General features: G+C 34.7%; 1 protein-coding gene across 4 annotated transcripts in view; it reads left to right on the top strand.

The window, feature by feature from the left end:
* Positions 1-20,377, top strand: part of CDH18 (cadherin 18) — a 304,587-nt gene that overhangs the window by 264,510 nt on the left and 19,700 nt on the right. For 3 of the 4 annotated variants that reach the window (XM_055325457.1, XM_055325460.1, XM_055325458.1), the window contains exon 9: positions 10,201-10,318. In XM_055325457.1, the coding sequence (XP_055181432.1) occupies positions 10,201-10,318 (118 nt within the window). Of the gene's footprint in view, positions 1-10,179; positions 10,319-20,377 lie in introns of all 4 variants that reach the window. The other variant, XM_055325456.1, reaches the window with a different exon arrangement.

Raw genomic sequence — 20,377 nt, 5'->3', positions numbered from 1 at the left:
CCTCAGAGCTTCAGGAGTTTCTTCAGCTCTTCCATGTTCCCTGGAGTTTTGACACACTGTCCAGTTTTTTTTTTATATGTATAGGCTTCCCAATGTAGCCACTTACTTCATCAAACACAGAGGGAGATATCTGTTAAGTCTGTTCATGTCACCAGGTGAGTGATATATCAACACTTTTGGGCCATATTCTACTGGTCAGAAGCAAATCACAGGTCACATCCAGACTTAATGGAGAAGGCACTACATGGAGGCATGGATCCCATGAGGAGCATTTAAAGTCTGTCTGTCACAGGTGAATTTAGAGAGGGAGAAAAGGTCTAGGTCTGGCTGAGTCAGATGGTCACTCTGCTGTCTTTGTAAACCAGAATGACTATATCATCCAAAACTACTTCATTTATGTATTTATTAAAAAAATTGTAAGTGTGGGGGGGAGAGAGAGAGAGAGAGAGCTCTATACCTGACGTGGAGCCCATCACAGGGTTCAATTTCACAACCCTGAGATCATGACCTGAGCCAAAATTGAGAGCCAGATGCTTAACCAGCTGAGCCACCCAGGTACCCCCACTCCACACTATTTTAAAACATTTTAAAGCTTCTCCTAAAATTATAGTACTGAGAAGCATTGCCTGTGTATTTTTGTAGAAGGGACAACCAATACTATGCTAAAGCAAACATTGCTTATGTTTTTTTTTTCATTGCTTATGTTTTAATACCCTCTGAAGAGGTATTTATGTATGTGTAAATGGACGACCTTTTTTTTTCATGAATTTTTTTTTCAAGTTTATTGCCCATAAGAAAATTAGAAAGCGTGATAAGGATAAAGTGGATGAAAATTATATCTGAAAGTACTTAGTTTATGAATTATATTGTATTATATTAATTATTTTATGTAATGGCATGTAAATAATATATATATATTGTAATATGTTAAGATAATCACTTCGGATGCTGAAGCATTTTTCTGTATCATCATTTCAAAAGCAGCAAGGAATCTTTCAGTATAGATATATAATGATTTATTTACCAAAGCCTATTTCAGTTGTGTCAAAAATGGATACACACATCCTAAAATTAGTTTCTTAACCTACATTATAAATGTATGAGAAATATAATTGATGAGAAAAATGTAAAACTTTCAAGTGGAAAAATTTAGATTTTTAAAAGGTATAGTTCCTGAATATAGATTCAAATTCTCAGTAATAGCACAAAGCTAGAGAAAATAAGTTAATTGGAAATAGGTCAGAATAAAACATCCACATTGAAGCATAAAGAGATAAAAAAAAAATCAGAATGAAACTCCTGAGAATTTTGCTGAGTGGAAAACACACACACACACACACACACACACACACACACACACACACACACACCTAAATACCCAAAGTTTCATAATAGAAAATGTCAGAGGTTAAGGAGAGGGTGAGGGTGGCAGGGAAGTGTATGTGGCTATATAAAGGGCAGACTGTAGGATTTTTATAACAGAAATGTTCTGTGTTCTGTGACTGTGTCCATGTCAACATCCTCTCTGTGATATTGTACTGTAGTTTTGGTAGATGCTCCCAGTGGGATAAACTGGGTACATAGCATGTCTGTATTTCTTATAACTGGATATGGATCCATACTTACCAAAAAAAAAACTTAAAAAACTAATGAAAAGTAAATCATTTTAAGAGATACAATACTTTAAAAGAATACTACAAAGTTCATTTTTCATCAAGAAAGATAAAACCCACATAAGTGTCTCAGTCAGTTGAGCATCAGCTCTAGGTTTTAGCTAGGGTCATGATCACAGGGTGGAGAGATTGAGTCCCTAGATGGGATCTGTGCTAAGTATGGAGTCTGCTTGGGATGCTTTCCCTCTTCTTCTCCCTCCCCTCTGCTCCTTGCCCACCCCTCGACTTGCCCATGTGCGAGCACAAACACGTGTGTGTGTATGTGCACACTCGCACTCTTTATATCAAATAAATAAATAAAATATTTTTGAAAAATATAAGACCAAGAAAACAATGGAATGATAATTCCCAACAGTTGCAAGATAATAACTACAGCCATGAATTCTTTTCTACCAAAAATATCCCACAAAAACAACGAACAGAAAAACTCAGAGTTAGGCCAACAAAATGTGAAAATCTCTCACCATAAGACACACTCTAAAGCTTTTATTGGGTTAAAAAAAAAAAAAAAAGGAAAATAACTATCCTGGCAATGGAAGTCATGAGGAGCCTCGAGCTAAATGCAAACAATAAATATATTCACAAAAACTAAATTATTGATGAATAAATAGAAATCTAAGGAACATCTTCCAGAGTTTCAACTATACATTATATATATGGCAACAAGAGGTCATAAGTGGGAAAGACAAATGAAGTTAAAATATTCTAAACTCCTGAAATTCTGGATCCTCAAAATTTGAGTAATTGATTACTAATATATATTTTATATGTCCAGAAAGCATGCCGTATCCTCTAGATCAATTAGCAAAAAAAAGGTAAAAGAACATGTAACTAAAAAGATAGTAGAAACTGTAATTAAAAAGATTTAATCTTGGTGGCTCATTTGGTTAGGTGTCTGTCTTCATCTCAGGTCATGATCCCAAGGTCCTGGGGTCAAGCTCTGAACAGGTCTCCCTACTCAGGAGGGAGTCTACTTCTCCTTCTCCCTCTGTCCTTGCCCATCACTTGTGTGCTCGTTCTCTCTGTCGCTCTCTCTCAAACAAATAATATAAAGAAATCTTTAAAAAAATAAATTAATTAAAATACTGAATCCTAAAGAAATATTTACATTTCTATTTCTTGACCTTAACTCTCTTCATGAAAATGTTTGTTACTTTAAAATAATTCATATACTTGCAAACTTGTTGCATGCCGTTTTTTTCCAACAGGATTATGTTTTACAGTACAAATATACAGGTAAAAAAGCTTTTCATATAGGAGTGACCTTCAAGGATGCTAGAAGGACCATTTCACAACTAACATACAATCCTAATAAAATATGAAGCTTATAACCAATAGTAATTCCAAAATAATCCAGAAAATTCTGTGAAGTTTGTAAAGCCCAAACTTGAAATGAAACGCTCATATTTGCTGCTGATATATAGATTGTCACAAAATAGGAAAAATAAAAATAAAGCTATAGTACACAGAATTCTAATAGCTAGGTAGAGGTCATCTGATTTTAAAAATCAAAAAATAAGACAAAAATAAATACAGAATAAGTGAAAAGTAGAAAGTAAATAAAAAAAATGTAAATTTAAAGTGTACGTTAGCACTTATGTTGAAATAAAGTCACCTAAACAGTCATATTAAAATATGTGTTTTGTCAAAATAGAAAAAAAGCGCATTTAAATGTTTTTATAAGAGGTGTTAATATAGGGGCATCCGAGAAGCTTTGTCGGTTAAGCCTCTGCCTTCTGCTCAGGTCATGATCTCAGAGCCCAGCGATTGAGCGCAGCCCTGTCAGGCTCCCGGCTCAATGGGGAGTCTGTTTCTCCCTCTCCTTCTGTCCCTCCCCCCACTGGTGTGTAGGTGCACTCTCTCTCTCTCTCTCAAATAAATAAGTAAAATCTTAAAAAAATTAAAAGTGTGAAATAAAAATAATAAAGGAAAAGAGTTTGAAAGAAAACATATATAAAAATATACCAAATAATTACTTGAATAATTGCTATATCTATACTTACCCAGCTACACACACACACACACACACACACACACACACACACACACTTCATCAAAGGAACTTTATTAGATATATAAAGAGGCACATTCATTGTGATAAAGACAGTTTATACATCAGATAGAAATAAGAATTTTAAATTTATATATACGTATCAATGTTGCCTCAAAATGAACAAAGCAAAAAAGTATAGAAAAATTAAAAATGAGACTAGCCCATTATTGTATTGGGAGTTTTAGTATCCTTTTACCAAAAGCTGATAGAATAAGTGCAAACAATTTTGGTTAGGATATTGAAAATTGAACACCACAATTAGCAAAATTTATGATCTGACAAATATAGAATAATACACTAAACAATATCAGATCATGCATTCTTCTGAAGCTTACAGAAAACATTGCCCAAAAATTTACTATATGTAGGGTCACTAAGCAAGTTTTAATAATTTGCAAAGGATCGGCCTCATTATCTTCTGTATGTAAAAAATAAATAAAGCTAGATACAAATTCAAAAGTATTGTTAGAAAAAAAAATCCATTGGAAATAAGGGCACATCTAAACAAGCTAAGAATCAAAAAATAAAAATAAAATAAAATAAGCTAATAATCAGTTAAATAATAAAAATTAAAACTATTTCAATAGAATGATAGTGGAAATATGCTACATTAAAAAGTACAAAATGGGGGAATCTGTTTTCTACACTTTTTAAAACAAAACATAACTTTAATACCAAAATCTGACAAGAATATAATCCCTCATAGAATCTTTTTCTTTGGTCTGTAGGTTATTCAAAGAATTCAGAATTGGGTCATTTGAAATGTGATATAAAGATTTAAAAATCCAAACATAAACTCATGATTGCATCAGCTGTTTTTAGATGTTTTCTTTTTAGGTGGTATTTTCTTTCTTTCTTTCTTTCTTTCTTTCTTTCTTTCTTTCTTTCTTTTCTTTCTTTCTTCTTCTTCTTCTTTCTTTCTTTCTTTCTTTCTTTCTTTCTTTCTTTCCTTTTTTTCTTTTTCTTTTTTTCTTGTAAGTAATTTCAAAATTTGTAGGGAAAATTCATACTTGCTACTCCATAGCCACCTTTGCAGATGAAAGCATTGAAAATCTGGACAAATAATAGTCAGTCCTTGCTCTTGGATCAGTTGATTTTTCTCCTGTGAATAGGAACATGTGCTACCAAATCTAAAACACTAGTATTAGTTTTCCAGGTTGAACTCTCTTCATTTAGCCAGTGACCTTGATTTTTCTACTGACCTCCCATATGCTCCACCTCTTGATCATGAGAAAGATCCTTCAGGCACTCTCTCCAGGTCATGCTCTCCTGTCAGTGCCAATGTGCGAGCATGGGTCCCTCTCTTTTACCCTCCACACTGACCGCCCAAGCTTCATAGCATTTCTAAGAAATGATTTGTGTGATATTGATAAATCCTTTCTTCATGTCTAAAATAAAGAAAATTATCAGAATTTCAGGGCCCTTCCAAGCCTGAAATTCTGAATATACGACTAGATGAGTCTCCAGTGCCTTTAAATGTGGATTACTGTATTCTCGTCACAGAGAAAGCCATTCCATTTTTCAGAGAAGGCTAAATTTGTGACAAAATGTATCTTTATCTTCTGAGTCCTATTAACCATTTATACAGTATTTTTCTTTTCTTCAGAGAGCTGTTGCTGTTTTAGAAAGCAATCACTAGACTTAGCACCCCTAAGTTCTAATATCTATCAATTTATTTGTGATTATAGTTATTATCCTTTAAAAAAAACAATATTCATAGTTAGCATCATTGTTGTCTTTACTACTGTATGATTTTAGATGTCACTTTAAGAGACTTGGGTTCTTTATATTGCCTAAGTATCTGTTTCTCTAAACATTTGTTTCACCATAATGAATTAAAACTTTCTACTAAGGGACCGAAAAGTCATTTGGAAATATTGTTTATTGCACGCTTATTTAAACAAACCATTGTCAATCTGTGTGGTCAATTTGTATGATTAACCTATTACAAGGGAAATGGTCTGAATCTTTCTGTTGTTTAATTTTGCCATCTTTGGTTCATTTAATCTGATGTCTGTAGCATTTCTGGAGAAACTGTGTTTTGATGTGGAGTAGGAATAGGGAGCTCTATTTAAATAATGATTTGTGAAATAGGTTTTCTGAAGCATATTTGTGTTGCCCAGCTGTAAAATGGTTCCTCTTTCTATAACAATTGCTTTTAGAATTACAGACATTTTTATTATGGATGCTGTGCATCTAAATATAACAGCATGTGGCCATGGCAGAGAGACTTGTCTTTTGTGAAGCCATTTAAACGACATCTAACAACAGAGTTCACATTGAATCAAGTATCAATACACCTGAACTGTAGCAATATATTTCTCTGAGTTAATATATTTCCCTATTCTGGAAAAAAAATTAAATACCTTGCATGAAAAAAAATATTAAGAAGAAAATCATACATGCATGAAATTTGAAGTCAGTTCCCAAAGTAAAGTGAATTCCTAATAAATGCAATGGGCCTACACATAGAAACTGAAACATAAATGATGGGGGTGCTTTCTATCTTATTTATATGGACTTTTCCCTCTGTGAGTATGTGTGTGCGTGTGTATGTTTCATTACAAAGTAAACTGAGGAAACACATATTTTTATAAAAAATGTATTACCTAACACCAGCCTCCTCCCATCATGTCCAATTATTAACAATATAGCTTTCTAGGAATAAAGTACTATCATCAGTAAAGATTGTACACCTAGATCTTACAAATATCAAGCTCACTGAACTAACAGAAGTTAGTATTATTATTAAATAAATTTATGATCTCATTTGAGATTATATTATAAAGCGATTTCATTGATTAATTTAAGGAAGATACAGTCTACTCCATAGAACATTCTTTTTAATATTTTAAAATAGTTTAAGTATTTAGTTAGGACTAGCTCATTTATCTAACGAAAGACTACATTATTTGCATACATCTGTGATACTGACTAGTTTGATGCTTTCCCCCTAATAAAGTACTCAAGACATAATAGACTATAGAAAACACATTCAAACAGGGTGATACATTTATTTGATAAGAGAAATGCAAAATTAATTCTAATTAGTTTCGCTAAAATGAATCCTTATTCATGGGCATTCCCAAAAACTATAGCTGGTAACTATTTATAAATACCAACTATCAATGTGAGTTACCTTCCCTTTTGGTAGAATAAATCTGACTGTATTGCTCTCAGATATTTCCAAATAATCAATCACTTTATGCACAAATTACAAAATATGCACATAATAGAAAACATCTAAGTTCAGTGAGAAAGAATGAGAGACAGAAAATAAATTGTTATGGACTGTACACCACTAACAAATTGCATAAACAGACGGCACAGGTAGCCCAGTGTAGATAAATCACACCTGACAAGAGGGTAGAAAATACTCCTGTTGGATACATGGCACTTATTTAGATATCTGCCGGGGGCCTCAATATTTTAACAAGCACAAACAGGTTCACTTCTGGGGTGATTTTCCTAATAAAAATCTAAGGAACCAACACATGGAAATCTATCTCCTAGTGAAAGAGAAAAGGTGATTAGTAACAGAAAAAATTAATGAACATTTTCCCATCAAGAAAATATCTTTGAGTTCTAGATAAAAGCAGAGCAACAAGATGCCTGGGTGGCTCAGTTGGTTAAGCATCAGACTTTGGCCCAGGTCATGATCTCAGAGTCCTGGGGTCAAGTCTCATTCGGGCTCCTTGCTCATGGGGAGTCTCTTTCTCTCTCTCCCACTCCCCCAGTTGTGCTCTGTGTGTGTGTGTGTGTGTGTGTGTGTGTGTGTATGTGTCAAATAAATAAATAAAACCTTAATTAAAAAAAAAAGCAGAGCAACAGTCAAGGCTTTTGGAAGCATTTTTCAGAAGTATTATGGAAGAATAAGTATAGATGCATGGACGACAATTCTGCAGGAATTTAAGACAAGTGGTTTACACTTAAACAAAATGTGACAATCAGTTCATCACTTGTTATGTACACAAGATCAAGAAATCTTTGAGAAAGACAAATTTGCCATGATTGGGCAAGTCAGATTTGAAATCACTTGTATAAAAATGGGAAGTATACTGTACTAAAGATAACAGTAAAACAGTAACTGTATAAAATATGAATTATATCAGTATTTGACAACTAGAATAAGCTTGTTTGTAAAAATTTAAAATGAGAAGAAAATAATTGTCCCAAAGAAGTAATAAGAGGAAATGTAAAATAATTTAGTTGGCTTAAATTAATTGTTCTGTGCCAATCTCTTCCAAAATCAAACTCTAGGATAATAAGTGAATTTTCAAATGTGTCAGTACATCATGAGGTATCGAGAACATAGGATTGTGTGTTGGAGAATGACAATGAGCAAGGATTAGGGGAGATAGGATGTTTATTTTCAAATAGAAAAACACATATTTATTTTATTTAACCCTGAAAACAATCTTGAAAAATTGATATTTTTATTTTGGTTTTATATTAAGTACCTGAGATACAGAGAATGTGGGTATATTCCTCAGATTACACATACTCTGAACTCCACGAATCTTGAATGCACTTGAGAAAATTGTCAGATTGTTTCTGATTATCCATCTATTTATTCTATCAAGTCAAAAGCCAATAACAAGGGTGGGGGGAGGATCTATTCAGAGACTTGCTGCAATTTAAACAAAAAAGAAAGCAAACAAGGAGATATGTAGACTTTTCAGCTCATTAACTAACAGTGTGAAGGGAGGTAAAGAGAAGAATGATAGAGATTTCTCGGGATATGTGAGTGGAGGGGGAAGCTTTTACCTAACTTTCTTGCTAAGAAAGTCCATTTTGAGTAAAAGAGAGCCATATGCAGGTAAAAATGGAATGGATCACTTCTGTAGCTCGAAGCACTTTCTTCTTCTACTTCATGGAGACACATGCTTTTCTGGTCTTCCTGTCACTGATGACTCCTTCTTAGTACTTGTACACTCATCTTCCTCTCCCTGACCAACTAATGGGCTCAATGCATGCCCAGAAATTTAGGTTTTAATGCTTATACATATCGGTCTGTTATTTCACTTGAAAAAGATTGAAATGGAATGAAATTGAGTAAGATGTTTTTAGAAATCATAACAATTTTTGTGGGTTTTTTTTTTTTTAAGATTGTATTTATTTACTCATGAGAGACACAGAGAGGGAGAGAGGCAGAGACACAGGCAGAGGGAGGTACAGGCTCCCTGCAGGGAGCCTGATGTTGGATTCGATCCCGGGTCTCCAGGATCACACCCCAGGCCGAAGGCAGGCGCTAAACCACTGAGCCACCCAGGGATCCCCCAGAAATCATAACAAGTTTTGAAATGAACACACTATTTCACATGCAGGAAACACTTTTTTTTTTTGAAGATTTTATTTATTGAGAGAAAGACTGTGTGTGAGGGCATAAGTAGGGGAGGGGAGGGGAAAGAGGATGAGGAGGGGGGCAGAAGGAGAGGGAGAAGCAGACTCCCCACTGAGCAGGGAGCCAGAGAGGGCAGGGGATCATGACCTGAGCCAAAGGCAGACACCTAACCAACTGAACCACCCAGGCGCCCTAGGAAACACTCTTTTTATGGCTTCTTTTCCCTCATTTTATTTTATTTTATTTTATTTTATTTTATTTTATTTTCCTCTTTTTATTTTAATTTCTTTAAGACAGGGCTAGAAAAAGGACACCTAAGCATTAGGATATTAATTTTTAAAAGAGGAAAATATTGTCTTGCATATTAGTTTGGACATTTCCTTTCAAAGAGTATAAAATGGCCACCGCTATTGGAATTTGTGTTCTGTTCTTCAGCTATATGGAATCCTTCATTTCTATTTCTAACTGTCTCTGCTCCATAATGTGCATAGCCCGAATTTTAGAACTGTTGTCTCCCAACCACTGCATATGAGAAGAATTCCATAAAACTCTGAGTGGTCTGGATTTGCTTCTACCACCATTTTAACAGTTTGGGGGCACATCACAATCCTTTGGGGTCTCACATTCCTTATCCCAACTATGTGAAAATAGAGGGGCTGGATCATGCCCTCTAAGGTCCCCTGAAGCAGTAAAAATAACATGATCCCTGTTTTTGCCTCTACTTTACTGAGAACAACCTACACTGCGAGGCTGCTCTCCGTGAAACTAGGATGTGTCTATTTGTGCAAATAACACTTCGCATTTCCTCAAACAGGTGTTCATACAAAATCTTGCCACTAATTGGCCCCAATGTACTGTGGGTGATGAAAAAAGAAATTAAATGTTGGTGCTATGCTAGAAAATAAACTGTGAATGATTATAAATTGTTCATACTGTGTTTGCTAAAATTTCATGCAAGAACCAACCGGGTAGCTGATGCATGTATTATCTGTTTGAAAATACTCAAGGTGGATAATGGGGTCTCTTAAAAATCATTTCGTGATGACAGTTAAAAATGTCATAGTATAATTAAAAATAAAAGAAAAAGCCAAATTAAATTTCCTATTTAGTCTTTGCTTTTTTCTCTTCAGGTCATTCATACCATCAGTGCCATTGATAGAGATGATTTTGCAAATGGACCAAGGTTTAACTTCTTTCTTGATGAACGCCTATCTGTAAACCCAAACTTCACTCTGAAGGACAATGAAGGTGAACATGAATTACATATACTTTTAAACCTATGCGATACCTGTTTTGACTGAATGAGGAATAGGCTCGAGCAGTTTTTGCTTTATTCGTACATACCCATGAACAGCTTGCAAATCAGCTTTCAAAGTCAGTTTGATGTTAATGTGTTATGATCTGTGAATAGCTTGTATTTAAAATTGAGCCATATGTACAAATAACTTTCATTGAGTTTACTCAGAAGCATCCCTTTAAACAAGAAATGTACATGTAATATGCTCTCGGGCAAATTTTAAGAGAAATCTTAGCTGACAAACATGTTTATGAGAGCTGCATGCAATTGCTAGGAGGTAGAAAAAATTTAAATTAGGAAAAATGAAAAATATGTCCTAGGGACAGTTAGGAAGGGAAATGTAATGTTTGAGCTCATCTTGCATTAGCAAGGCTATCAAGATGTGGTGTACAAATTGTATTTCCTCTTGTTATTATAAATATTTTTCAAAATATGGGTAGAAAATATGCATAATTGCAGAATATTGTGGAAATTTTGAATTATATTTGTTTAAACTTCTGTATTGTGTAGCGGAAAAAGAATACCATAATTCAGTAACTAGAGGAGATTCTCAGGTTTCAGATTCCCCATTTGGTAGATTTCTCAAGGTTGTGTAAAACTCCACCTTCTATATGTAAAGGATATGTTAAATCAGTCAATAGGTGCAATGTTCTGATGTGTATCAACTTTCTTTGATCATGTTTATCTGAATATGTTATTATTTAAGATTTAACACTTGCCTCAGAATCCCATGAGAGAAACAATGGTGCATACACTTAGGAATAAACATTTAATTCCCTCTCTGTACCCTTTAGGGAGAAGCATTTTCATTTCATATATATATATATATATATATATATATATATATGTAATAGATTTATAAATATATATAATCACCAAATGTCAACTCACTAAATCATTATGTCCATTATTCCTAAGCTTCTTTAAATTATCATAACAAGGATAGCAAATTGTACATGTGGCCATAGCAAGATTTATATGAAAATACAAAGATTGTTTGTCTCTCTCATTTGAACTACCCTATGGTCATCTCTCCTATGGAAATACGTATTTGTGCATGTTTGTGTATGATGTATGATGAATTGTACTGATTCATTATATACATTTATGTGCATATGAACATCCCATTCTACAATCCCAAATATATCTAATGTAATTAGCTATGTGAAATATGTAAAAAAAAACCTCTATTCATATTTCCCGTATTTCAAATCAGTGCATAATTTGTGTAAAAACTTTCTGTCTTAGATTAAAATCATATCTAGATCCCTATATTTATATTTTATTTGTTCCTTTTGCCGTTCTCATAAGGATTTAATTTTACATTTTTACATTTTTAAAGTAATTTTAATTTGATGATATTATCAAGAAAATTTGGCTTGGATTTAAAGTGTGTCACATTCAAGGTATTTAACCTCTGTAAGTATAACTCCCAAAGTATTTTTTAAAAAAACAAGAGAACTTTACTGTTGTTGAGACCCACTCAGTTACTAAAGTCCTTTGTACAAAATTTTTATATCTGAAATTTGTGAATTTAATTAATCAATATATTCAAAAGGGCTCTTAATTCAATTATTTGACATCACCAGTGGTGGGGGCTCATTTTAAGGAATTCTTCTCAAATGTGTGCACAATTTTAAAAGGGTTGATGATGATGATGTAAATTTTCTAACATTTCTTTTACCATATATATGGATGCTTAAACCAGCTATACCATGTCAAGTATGTGAGGCCTGTGGACAGTTGTGTAGAGATAAAGATGTTTTAATCTATTTGTAACAGTATTTTTTAAAATGTTGAGAATTGATAAAATTATAAATAACATAAGAAAATTCCTTTTGGATAGGTAATAGCAATTTCCAGAAAAAAATCAAATGCATAGTTGAAAGCCTATGCTTATTCAAAGTGGACTTTATTATGCTATAGATAAGCCAAGCCACCTAAACTTCCCAAGCTTCATTTTTTACATTCATAAATTTTGGTTTAAAATACTCACTTTTGGAGCGGCTCAGTGGGTGGCTGGGTGGCTCAGTCGGTTAAGTGTCCAACTCTTGGTTTCAGATCAAGTCATGCTTTTGGAGTTATGAGATTGATCCCTCCATGGGTCTTGATGCTAGGCAAGTAGTCTTCTTGAGATTCTCTTTCTTCCTCTCCCTCTCCCCCTTACCCACTCTAAAAAATAAATTAATTAAATAAAATACTTACTTTGGAACATTGGGAGAATTAATGATACCATCTATAACGATGGCCTTTTCTCTAAAAGGAAGATAGCAATGGATAATAATATGTAAAAAAATAGTATGTAAAGATGAAATTAAAAATTAAAAATGGAATAGTCATACTGAAAACCTCACACATATAAATTCTTGAATGCATAAATAAATTCTCTGGACAACATTTACATAAAACATGAATAAATATTAACAATCTAGGCCTGCTAAAATCCTGGTCATTTGGGGTTTATATGCTCCCAGAATATAAACAATAAACCTAAAAGAAACAATTAAAAACAATTACAATTATTTTGTGTGTGTGTGTGTGCTTACTGCTTACATGAAAGTGCACCTTCAGGGAACAATAGAAGGCAGATAGAGCCCCTAAGCCAGGGTGAGTGACGAGGAAGCCACTGATTTAGTGGCATCTCCAAAACTGCTAAATGGTAAAGAATGAATAGAGAGAAAACGGGATTTCCAAATAAGAGAGAAAATGTATATATTATTGTTTACCCAAAGGCTACAAATCAGATTAAAAGATAGACAATAATATAAAGAATGTGTCAGAAAATGAATTCACTTTGAATAATATAAAACACACAAATGATCAGAAGAATAATATAACTATATTTAGGACTCAAAATTTTAAAAAAAATAGCAATAATATTTTTACAAAAGAGACCAAGAAGTGATTAAGTGAAATTAGACAATGGAGGAAAGCAAATTTGTATGAAAATAATGTAAAATCCCTTATCAAATCCCCCAAAATAAAAATCCTTAGTTTTTGCATATATAGAAAGTATATATAGATATATAGAAATATGTACTAAGTTTTATATGTACTCAGTTTTATATATATATTATATACAAAATTATATCCAAAAATTTAAATTTAAATTTAATTATATATGTATGTATATATAATGCATATCTGCACATTATATGCATAAAAAACTAAAGCCATTAAACACATAGAAAAATATAGACCTATGTAGATATTTAGTTATATATAGAGCTATATATATATAAATTTATATTTATAAGTTTAAAATGTAATTACATACACATATATGTGTATATTTATAATATAAATGTATATGTGTGTATAAATATACACACATAAACACAGATTATAGAGAGAACAATTTAAATTAATAGACAGCCTTACCTCTTGCCTGGACACAAAGAAATTTTAACAAGTCAAATGTAAAATTCAGTAATTGAAGCAGATAAGCTCAAATAGATAAAAATGAGGAAACTTTGTAAAGCACCTGATAGATTGGAGCATAATGTTCCTAGAAGAATTAAGAAGAAATTATTGCCAAGAGCAATATATATCGATAAAATTGCATGACAGCTCTATATTTGAAAATATATGGACCCTTATGATGAACATAAACACTAAAGCCAAGCACAAAACTAAATCTATCCTTGGATATGATAGTTTAAAACTTTTAAGCACCAAAGATAAAGAGAAAAAAAATCTTTACACTATCAAAAAGAAAACGCTAAATAATAATAACTAGATTTTTTTGAAGATTTTATTTACATATTCACAAGAGGCACAGAGAAAGACAGAGACATAGGCAGAGAGAGAAGCAGGCTCCCTGCAGGGAGCCTGATGTGAGACCCAATCCCAGGACCCCAAGATCACAACCTGAGCCGAAGGCAGACATTCAACCACTTGAGCCACTCAGATGCCCTGATAATTAGATTTTTTTAATGGTTTGTTTTTAAGTATTTAATTTATTTATTTTAGAGAGAAGGAGAGTAGAGGAGAGAGGCAGAGGGAGAGGGAGAGAGAAAATCTTTTTTTTTATTTTTTTTTTTTATTTATTTATGATAGTCACACACACAGAGAGAGAGAGAGAGAGAGAGGCAGAGACACAGGCAGAGGGAGAAGCAGGCTCCATGCACCGGGAGCCCGACGTGGGATTCGATCCCGGGTCTCCAGGATCGCGCCCTGGGCCAAAGGCAGGCTCCAAACCGCTGCGCCACCCAGGGATCCCTAGAGAAAATCTTAAGTAGACTCCATGCTAAGCGTATAGCCTAACAGGAGGCTCTACATGTGGAGGTCATGACCTGAGCAGATACCAAGAGTCAGTCGCCTAACTGAAAGTGCCAGCCAGGCACCCCAATAATTAAATTTAAACTAAATTACTGTCTTAAAAAAACAGGTGGTAGAAGTTGATAAAAACCATCTTGTCAAAATGCTGATGGAAAATAATTTGCTATTACCAACCTTCTCTGGAACTAGTTAAGAAGGGTAGGCTATCAGGACTCGAGGAGGACCCATTATTAAAGACTTTCCAATGTATACAAATAAGTTTCTTACTTTTAGTTACTTACATTTTGGTAAATATTGTATTAGAGTTTGCCTTTAGGATCTCTGCAGAATGTAATAGATAAGAAAGACTCTCGTAATTCATGTTTCATTCCATAGGTTAAAATTTGAAGTATAAATACTAAATTAGCAGAATAAAAATCTGTAATTTCCAAAGCAAGGAACAATTTTCAGAAAGTTAAATAATAAAACTTATGTTATCAATAGAACAGAAAGCCAGGAAGGAGAATGAAAAATGCAAAGTAAAAGCATAGAAAATGAAAGAAGTAGAAATTAGTTCAAACACCTCATAGCCATAATCAGAGTAAATATCATTTTTAATCAAAGCTATATGATATTTAAATATATATAAATATATACATGCTGCTCAGAAGAGATATACCAAAATCAAAATAAGATAGAAAGTTTAATATAAAAAGTTAGAAATATTTAGCCTATTGCTTCAAAAGAAACAATTATTTCTGGAAAAAGAAAACAAACCCAAAACTTGGTGTCTTAAAATAAAAGACATTTATTTAGGTCACATTTCTAAGAATGAGCAATTTCTGAAAGGTTCATATAAGCAATTCTTCTGGTCCCAGGATACCTTCAGCCACTACAACTAATCAACATTGTACAGAATGTTCTTGATTCAAAAAGAAAAAAAAATGAGAATAATAATTAGAAACAAAACACTTGATTATCCTTCTTAATAGATGATGATATTGTCTAAATGGAAATTTAGGAGACTCTACATAAACACCAAAGTAATACTTTGCCAATTTTTTTAAATTTTTTTTTAAATTTATTTATTTATGATAGTCACAGAGAGAGAGAGGCAGAGACACAGGCAGAGGGAGAAGCAGGCTCCATGCACCGGGAGCCCGACGTGGGATTCGATCCCGGGTCTCCAGGATCGCGCCCTGAGCCAAAGGCAGGCGCCAAACCGCTGCGCCACCCAGGGATCCCTACTTTGCCAATTTTTGGAATACAAATAAGTGCCTGAAGATGGACAGATTTCCTATATTTAAAATAAACATGAATAAATAGTAAATCAGGTACAATATCAAATGGGAAGATAAATAAATCAACCCAAAACACTTCCAAAATCATTAGGGGAAAAAAAAAACAACAATATATAATGTTCAGGTTTACCCAATCTAAAGAGCAAAGTTATTGAAAATTTAAAACCATGCAAGAGGGATCCCTGGGTGGCACAGCGGTTTGGCACCTGCCTTTGGCCCAGGGCGCGATCCTGGAGACCCGGGATCGAATCCCACGTCGGGCTCCCGGTGCATGGAGCCTGCTTCTCCCTCAGCCTGTGTCTCTGCCTCTCTCTCTCTCTCTGTATGACTATCATAAATAAATTAAAAAAAAATAAATAAATAAAAATATAAAAAATAATAAAATAAAACCATGCAAGAAAAATAATATATTTACCAACTTAGTGAATCAGAGACTCAGATTTTCATATTAATCTAAATTTATATATAATTTTAATGACAAACTGAATCGGTTAATAAAAATGCAAATGGCAAAGGATTAAGAAAAGCAAGAATGTATTGAGAAAGAAGATGAACAAGATACATCGTCAGCAGAGAGAGAAGAAAAGCGGGCATATCCTAGGAGATGTTAAGACATTATAATGAAGAAAGTAATGAGTGAAACCCAGATACAGTTGGTTTTTCTTTTCTTTTCTTTCTTTTCTTTCTTTCTTTTTTCTTTGTAATGCATGTGCCTGTCTTACGCTTTGATTGCTAAGGCTCCCATTTCAAAGAGGCATCCACTTTGGGGAAGGTTAGCTGGAATAAGCACAATGCCAGCCACAGGACCAGATAAAGGTCCGGGCTGCCTTCCTCTGTCCCCTGAGACTCTTTGTTTTCGAGATCTTAATTGGTCCTGATAACTGATCATTTGGTCTTCTCTCTCTCCCTCTTTCTCAAGCTCTTCTCTCTCTCTCTGCCTCTTCTTGCTTTTTAAATTCCCACTCTTATGTTTTAAATTCATCGATAGAATGAGCCCCCAAATCCTTGGCACCCACCATCGACCCCAAAGCCCCCAACATTCTTTTTCTCTCTACCCTCCACCTCTCCCTGTGGCCCCACATGTGCTAATTTCCCAGACATGTGAGTAATAAACCTTCTTTCCAGAATTTCTTGAGGGTTATTGCTGAAGAATGTCTTGCGATCGCATTAAGGATAGCAAGGTTTCATCCAACCACAACATTGGTTATTGATAGGCTGAGTTCGGCACGAAACAATGAAGTACCCCTTAAATACAGTAGTACTGCAGAAATGGAGAGAGAGAAGGGAAGAACCAATTAAGGGGGCTTAAATAAAATTATTAGGTATCTAAATCTATATATACACATAGGAACTTTACAGAAGACAAAGGCAGCATTTTTAACCGTTGTGGAGAGCGCAATCCAAAAAGTACACAGAAAGGGACCAACATATTTTATATAATTGGGGTAGAAGAGGGTTTCATATAAAAGAGTATGGATTAGTAACATGAATGTATTCAAACATCCCACAAAACGAAATAAGCATCCCAAATAAGAAGCAAAATAATTAAGGATACAGGCAGGTCATTAACAGAAGAGTAAATAGACCTATGAACATATGACCATGTGTTCAAGCTATTAATGATCTTACACAAAAACGTAAGACAATAGTAACATAAATGTCACCTGCATGCATCCCATTAGTCAAAAATAAAAACAAAATCTGGGAATGTCAATGGTTCAACACCCGAGTAGTTGCTGAAGATGTGTCATAAGAGCCTTCACATGTCGATGCTGAGATTATACTTTACCTCCGTGGTAAGCGGTGAGTTTTGACCTAATTTCGTGGGTTCTGGCACAAGGCTCCATACTCCCAGGTCAGGGGTAGATGCTTCATTTCCCATGGCATGGGGAGCAGTAGGACCTTCATGTTTTCTCTGATTCCCTTAACCCCAAAGTCTCAAGAGAGGGACCTGGAGCGCTCCAGGTGCATGGTCCACATGCAGTGGGTTTGCTTTGCAGCAGAGAAATCTTAAACTGGGGAGTTCCAAAATTCTACAAAGGGCAGCAAGGAAGTTAGGTCGGACTTTGCCCCAGAGGTTGTCCTTATATTTACCAAGTAAGATTGTCTTCCTCTGTCTATGTCCTGGTGGGATTCCATTTGCCACTGGATCTGCTTACTAAATAATTAAATTTAAGACATCGTTCCATGTGTTCTCAGATCTTCACCATCTTCATTAGATCTTTTTTTGCCAAATGTTTTCTCCTTCATTAATTTGGCATTTTCTAATTTACCTGAACATTGGAGAGCAAATGTATTTTTTGGATGTTCCATCCCATTTATGTAAATGACTCTTTATTTTGGGCCTATTTTTCAGCATTGTGAGTATATTGGTAGAAAACACCAGCATGCAGCTTAAAGCATTTTCTGCTCAAAAAAAACAGGAATCCTATCGAGGCAAATACATCCATGCAAGGAATGTAGCTCAAGCGCTGACTGCTTTGGCTGATAGCACTTTTTTTCCTTTTACACAGAGATAAATCTCTAGTGAAATTATCTGTCCTTTCTTTTTTTCTCTATTTTTTAAACATATTAATCTTAACAATCTTACAATCATTGTCAACTAACTCTAGTGTCTCCATAAGATGACAGGTTTTTGTTTTTCATCGGGGACATCGGAGAGACAGTACTGGGACACATGGTCTTGTTGCGTGATTAGTCTAGTAAGTTTTTTGTTAGATGTCACATTTGGCGTATAGACCTTGGAGAGTCTCTCACATGACAATGTGTTTGTTCAGGGAGTATTCACCATTTTCTGACACGCATTGGTGGGGGCGTGATTATTTTAATCCAATGAGAGTTGAACTAAATTAAAGTCGATTTGTAATTTTGTTCAGATTCTATCTCTGTCCCGTTGCTGGAACTTAGTCCTCCAGGACTTTCAACGGGGAGCTTGCTTGCATCCTGGGCCCACCACCTTGTTCTCTAACTTTAACTACTATCAATTCAATACAAAGAGAAAGAAAAAAAAAAAAAAAAAAAAGCTTTTCTTTATCTTCCAGGGCTTTTCCACTTGGAGTTTTAAATTTCTGCTCAACTTTCGATTTAACTTCCAAATTAAACTTTCAATTTAGCAAGTGTCTTTAGGGAAAATCAGCCATGTGTTCAAGCCTCCTCAATTTCCAATTTGACTGCAGGCCCAAGAGACTTCTAAAAGTTCTAGTTTATCTGTCCCAGGTTGGAATTCCATCCTCTTATTAATTTCTAGTACAAGCAAATGGGTTGTAATCAGCAGCCCCCTGTTCATATACGTCCTCTCTCTGGAATCTTGTCCGTCTGGTCATCTTGCTCCAGGAGTTCTTGAACACCATTAAACAGATATTTTCTTGGAACGTTCAGGCTTTTCACTGTGTTATCCCTAAGAGTATTTGGTCAGTCAAAAACCATTTTACCTAGACCTCCATTCTATAAGACAAGAACTGTTTGGCACCAGTTTTGTTAAATAGTTGGGATATAAACTGGGCTCAGAAGAAAGGATGCTGTTCAGAAATAACCTAATTATCAGAGAGATGCTGGTTCCTTGGATATTCACCAAAATGCCGAGGATATGAGTTCCTTAGAATTTAATTAAATTTGGCTCAGAACACCATCCTATATACTGAGCAAAACCAAGATCCTTTGTAAAACTTCTGAAAGTTGGATTGGGTGCAACATTGTCACTCCCTGCCAGGTAGCACCTCAACTGATGTTTCATATTTCTCAGGCTTTGGTTTGCCCTCTTACTCTCCCTTGCCAGCTATAGGCCTTCCTCCAAAATACTATGTGCTCAAAGCCCACACTTATTCCAAAAGTATGGATGAACAGAGTATGATGCAAAAACAGCCCAGTTTAGCAGATAACTGGAAGGAATAACAGATGAAAAACATTGTAGCCTAAAAATAGATTTCAGAGTCATTCTTCTAAATATTTTCTGGGCTAACTATGTGCAGCTAAATAAATTCGGCCTGTGGATAGATCCTGAAAGTCACCCCCAGAGCAGAGTGACGTTGAGATTCATAAGGAGGTATTTAAACACTGGCCCATATCTACTCACTAACCCCTCAGGATGTTGGAGAAATCGCTGGGGATGAGAGCTCAAAGAACTTCCCTAAGTGGAAGAGCAGAGGGTATTGCCAGGGTAGGTTGAAAGACAGAGCTGTTAGTGTGCATTGGAAAGCACTTACTATTAGAAAGCGAAAACCACACTTAAATATCTAAAAAAAAAAAATGATAATAACTTTCTGAGTGGACACATGAAAACACTGCCGCTTTAAAATTTCTGGTAAGATAAGAAAACTCAGAAGGACACCACTGAAAACTGAATTAATATGAAAGATGGAAGAAGAAGCAATACTGCCCAAGAGAACAGTGCTTTCCCCACACTCAAGGGCATAGAGAGGTGGGATCCGAGTCCTTGGGCACCTCCTGCTG

The sequence above is a fragment of the Nyctereutes procyonoides genome, unplaced genomic scaffold (genome assembly GCF_905146905.1).
Source record: "Nyctereutes procyonoides isolate TBG_1078 unplaced genomic scaffold, NYPRO_anot_genome, whole genome shotgun sequence".
NCBI classification, from domain to species: domain Eukaryota; kingdom Metazoa; phylum Chordata; class Mammalia; order Carnivora; family Canidae; genus Nyctereutes; species Nyctereutes procyonoides.
The sequence above is the reverse complement of the archived record's forward strand: the minus strand, read 5'-3'. Positions and strand labels throughout refer to the sequence as shown.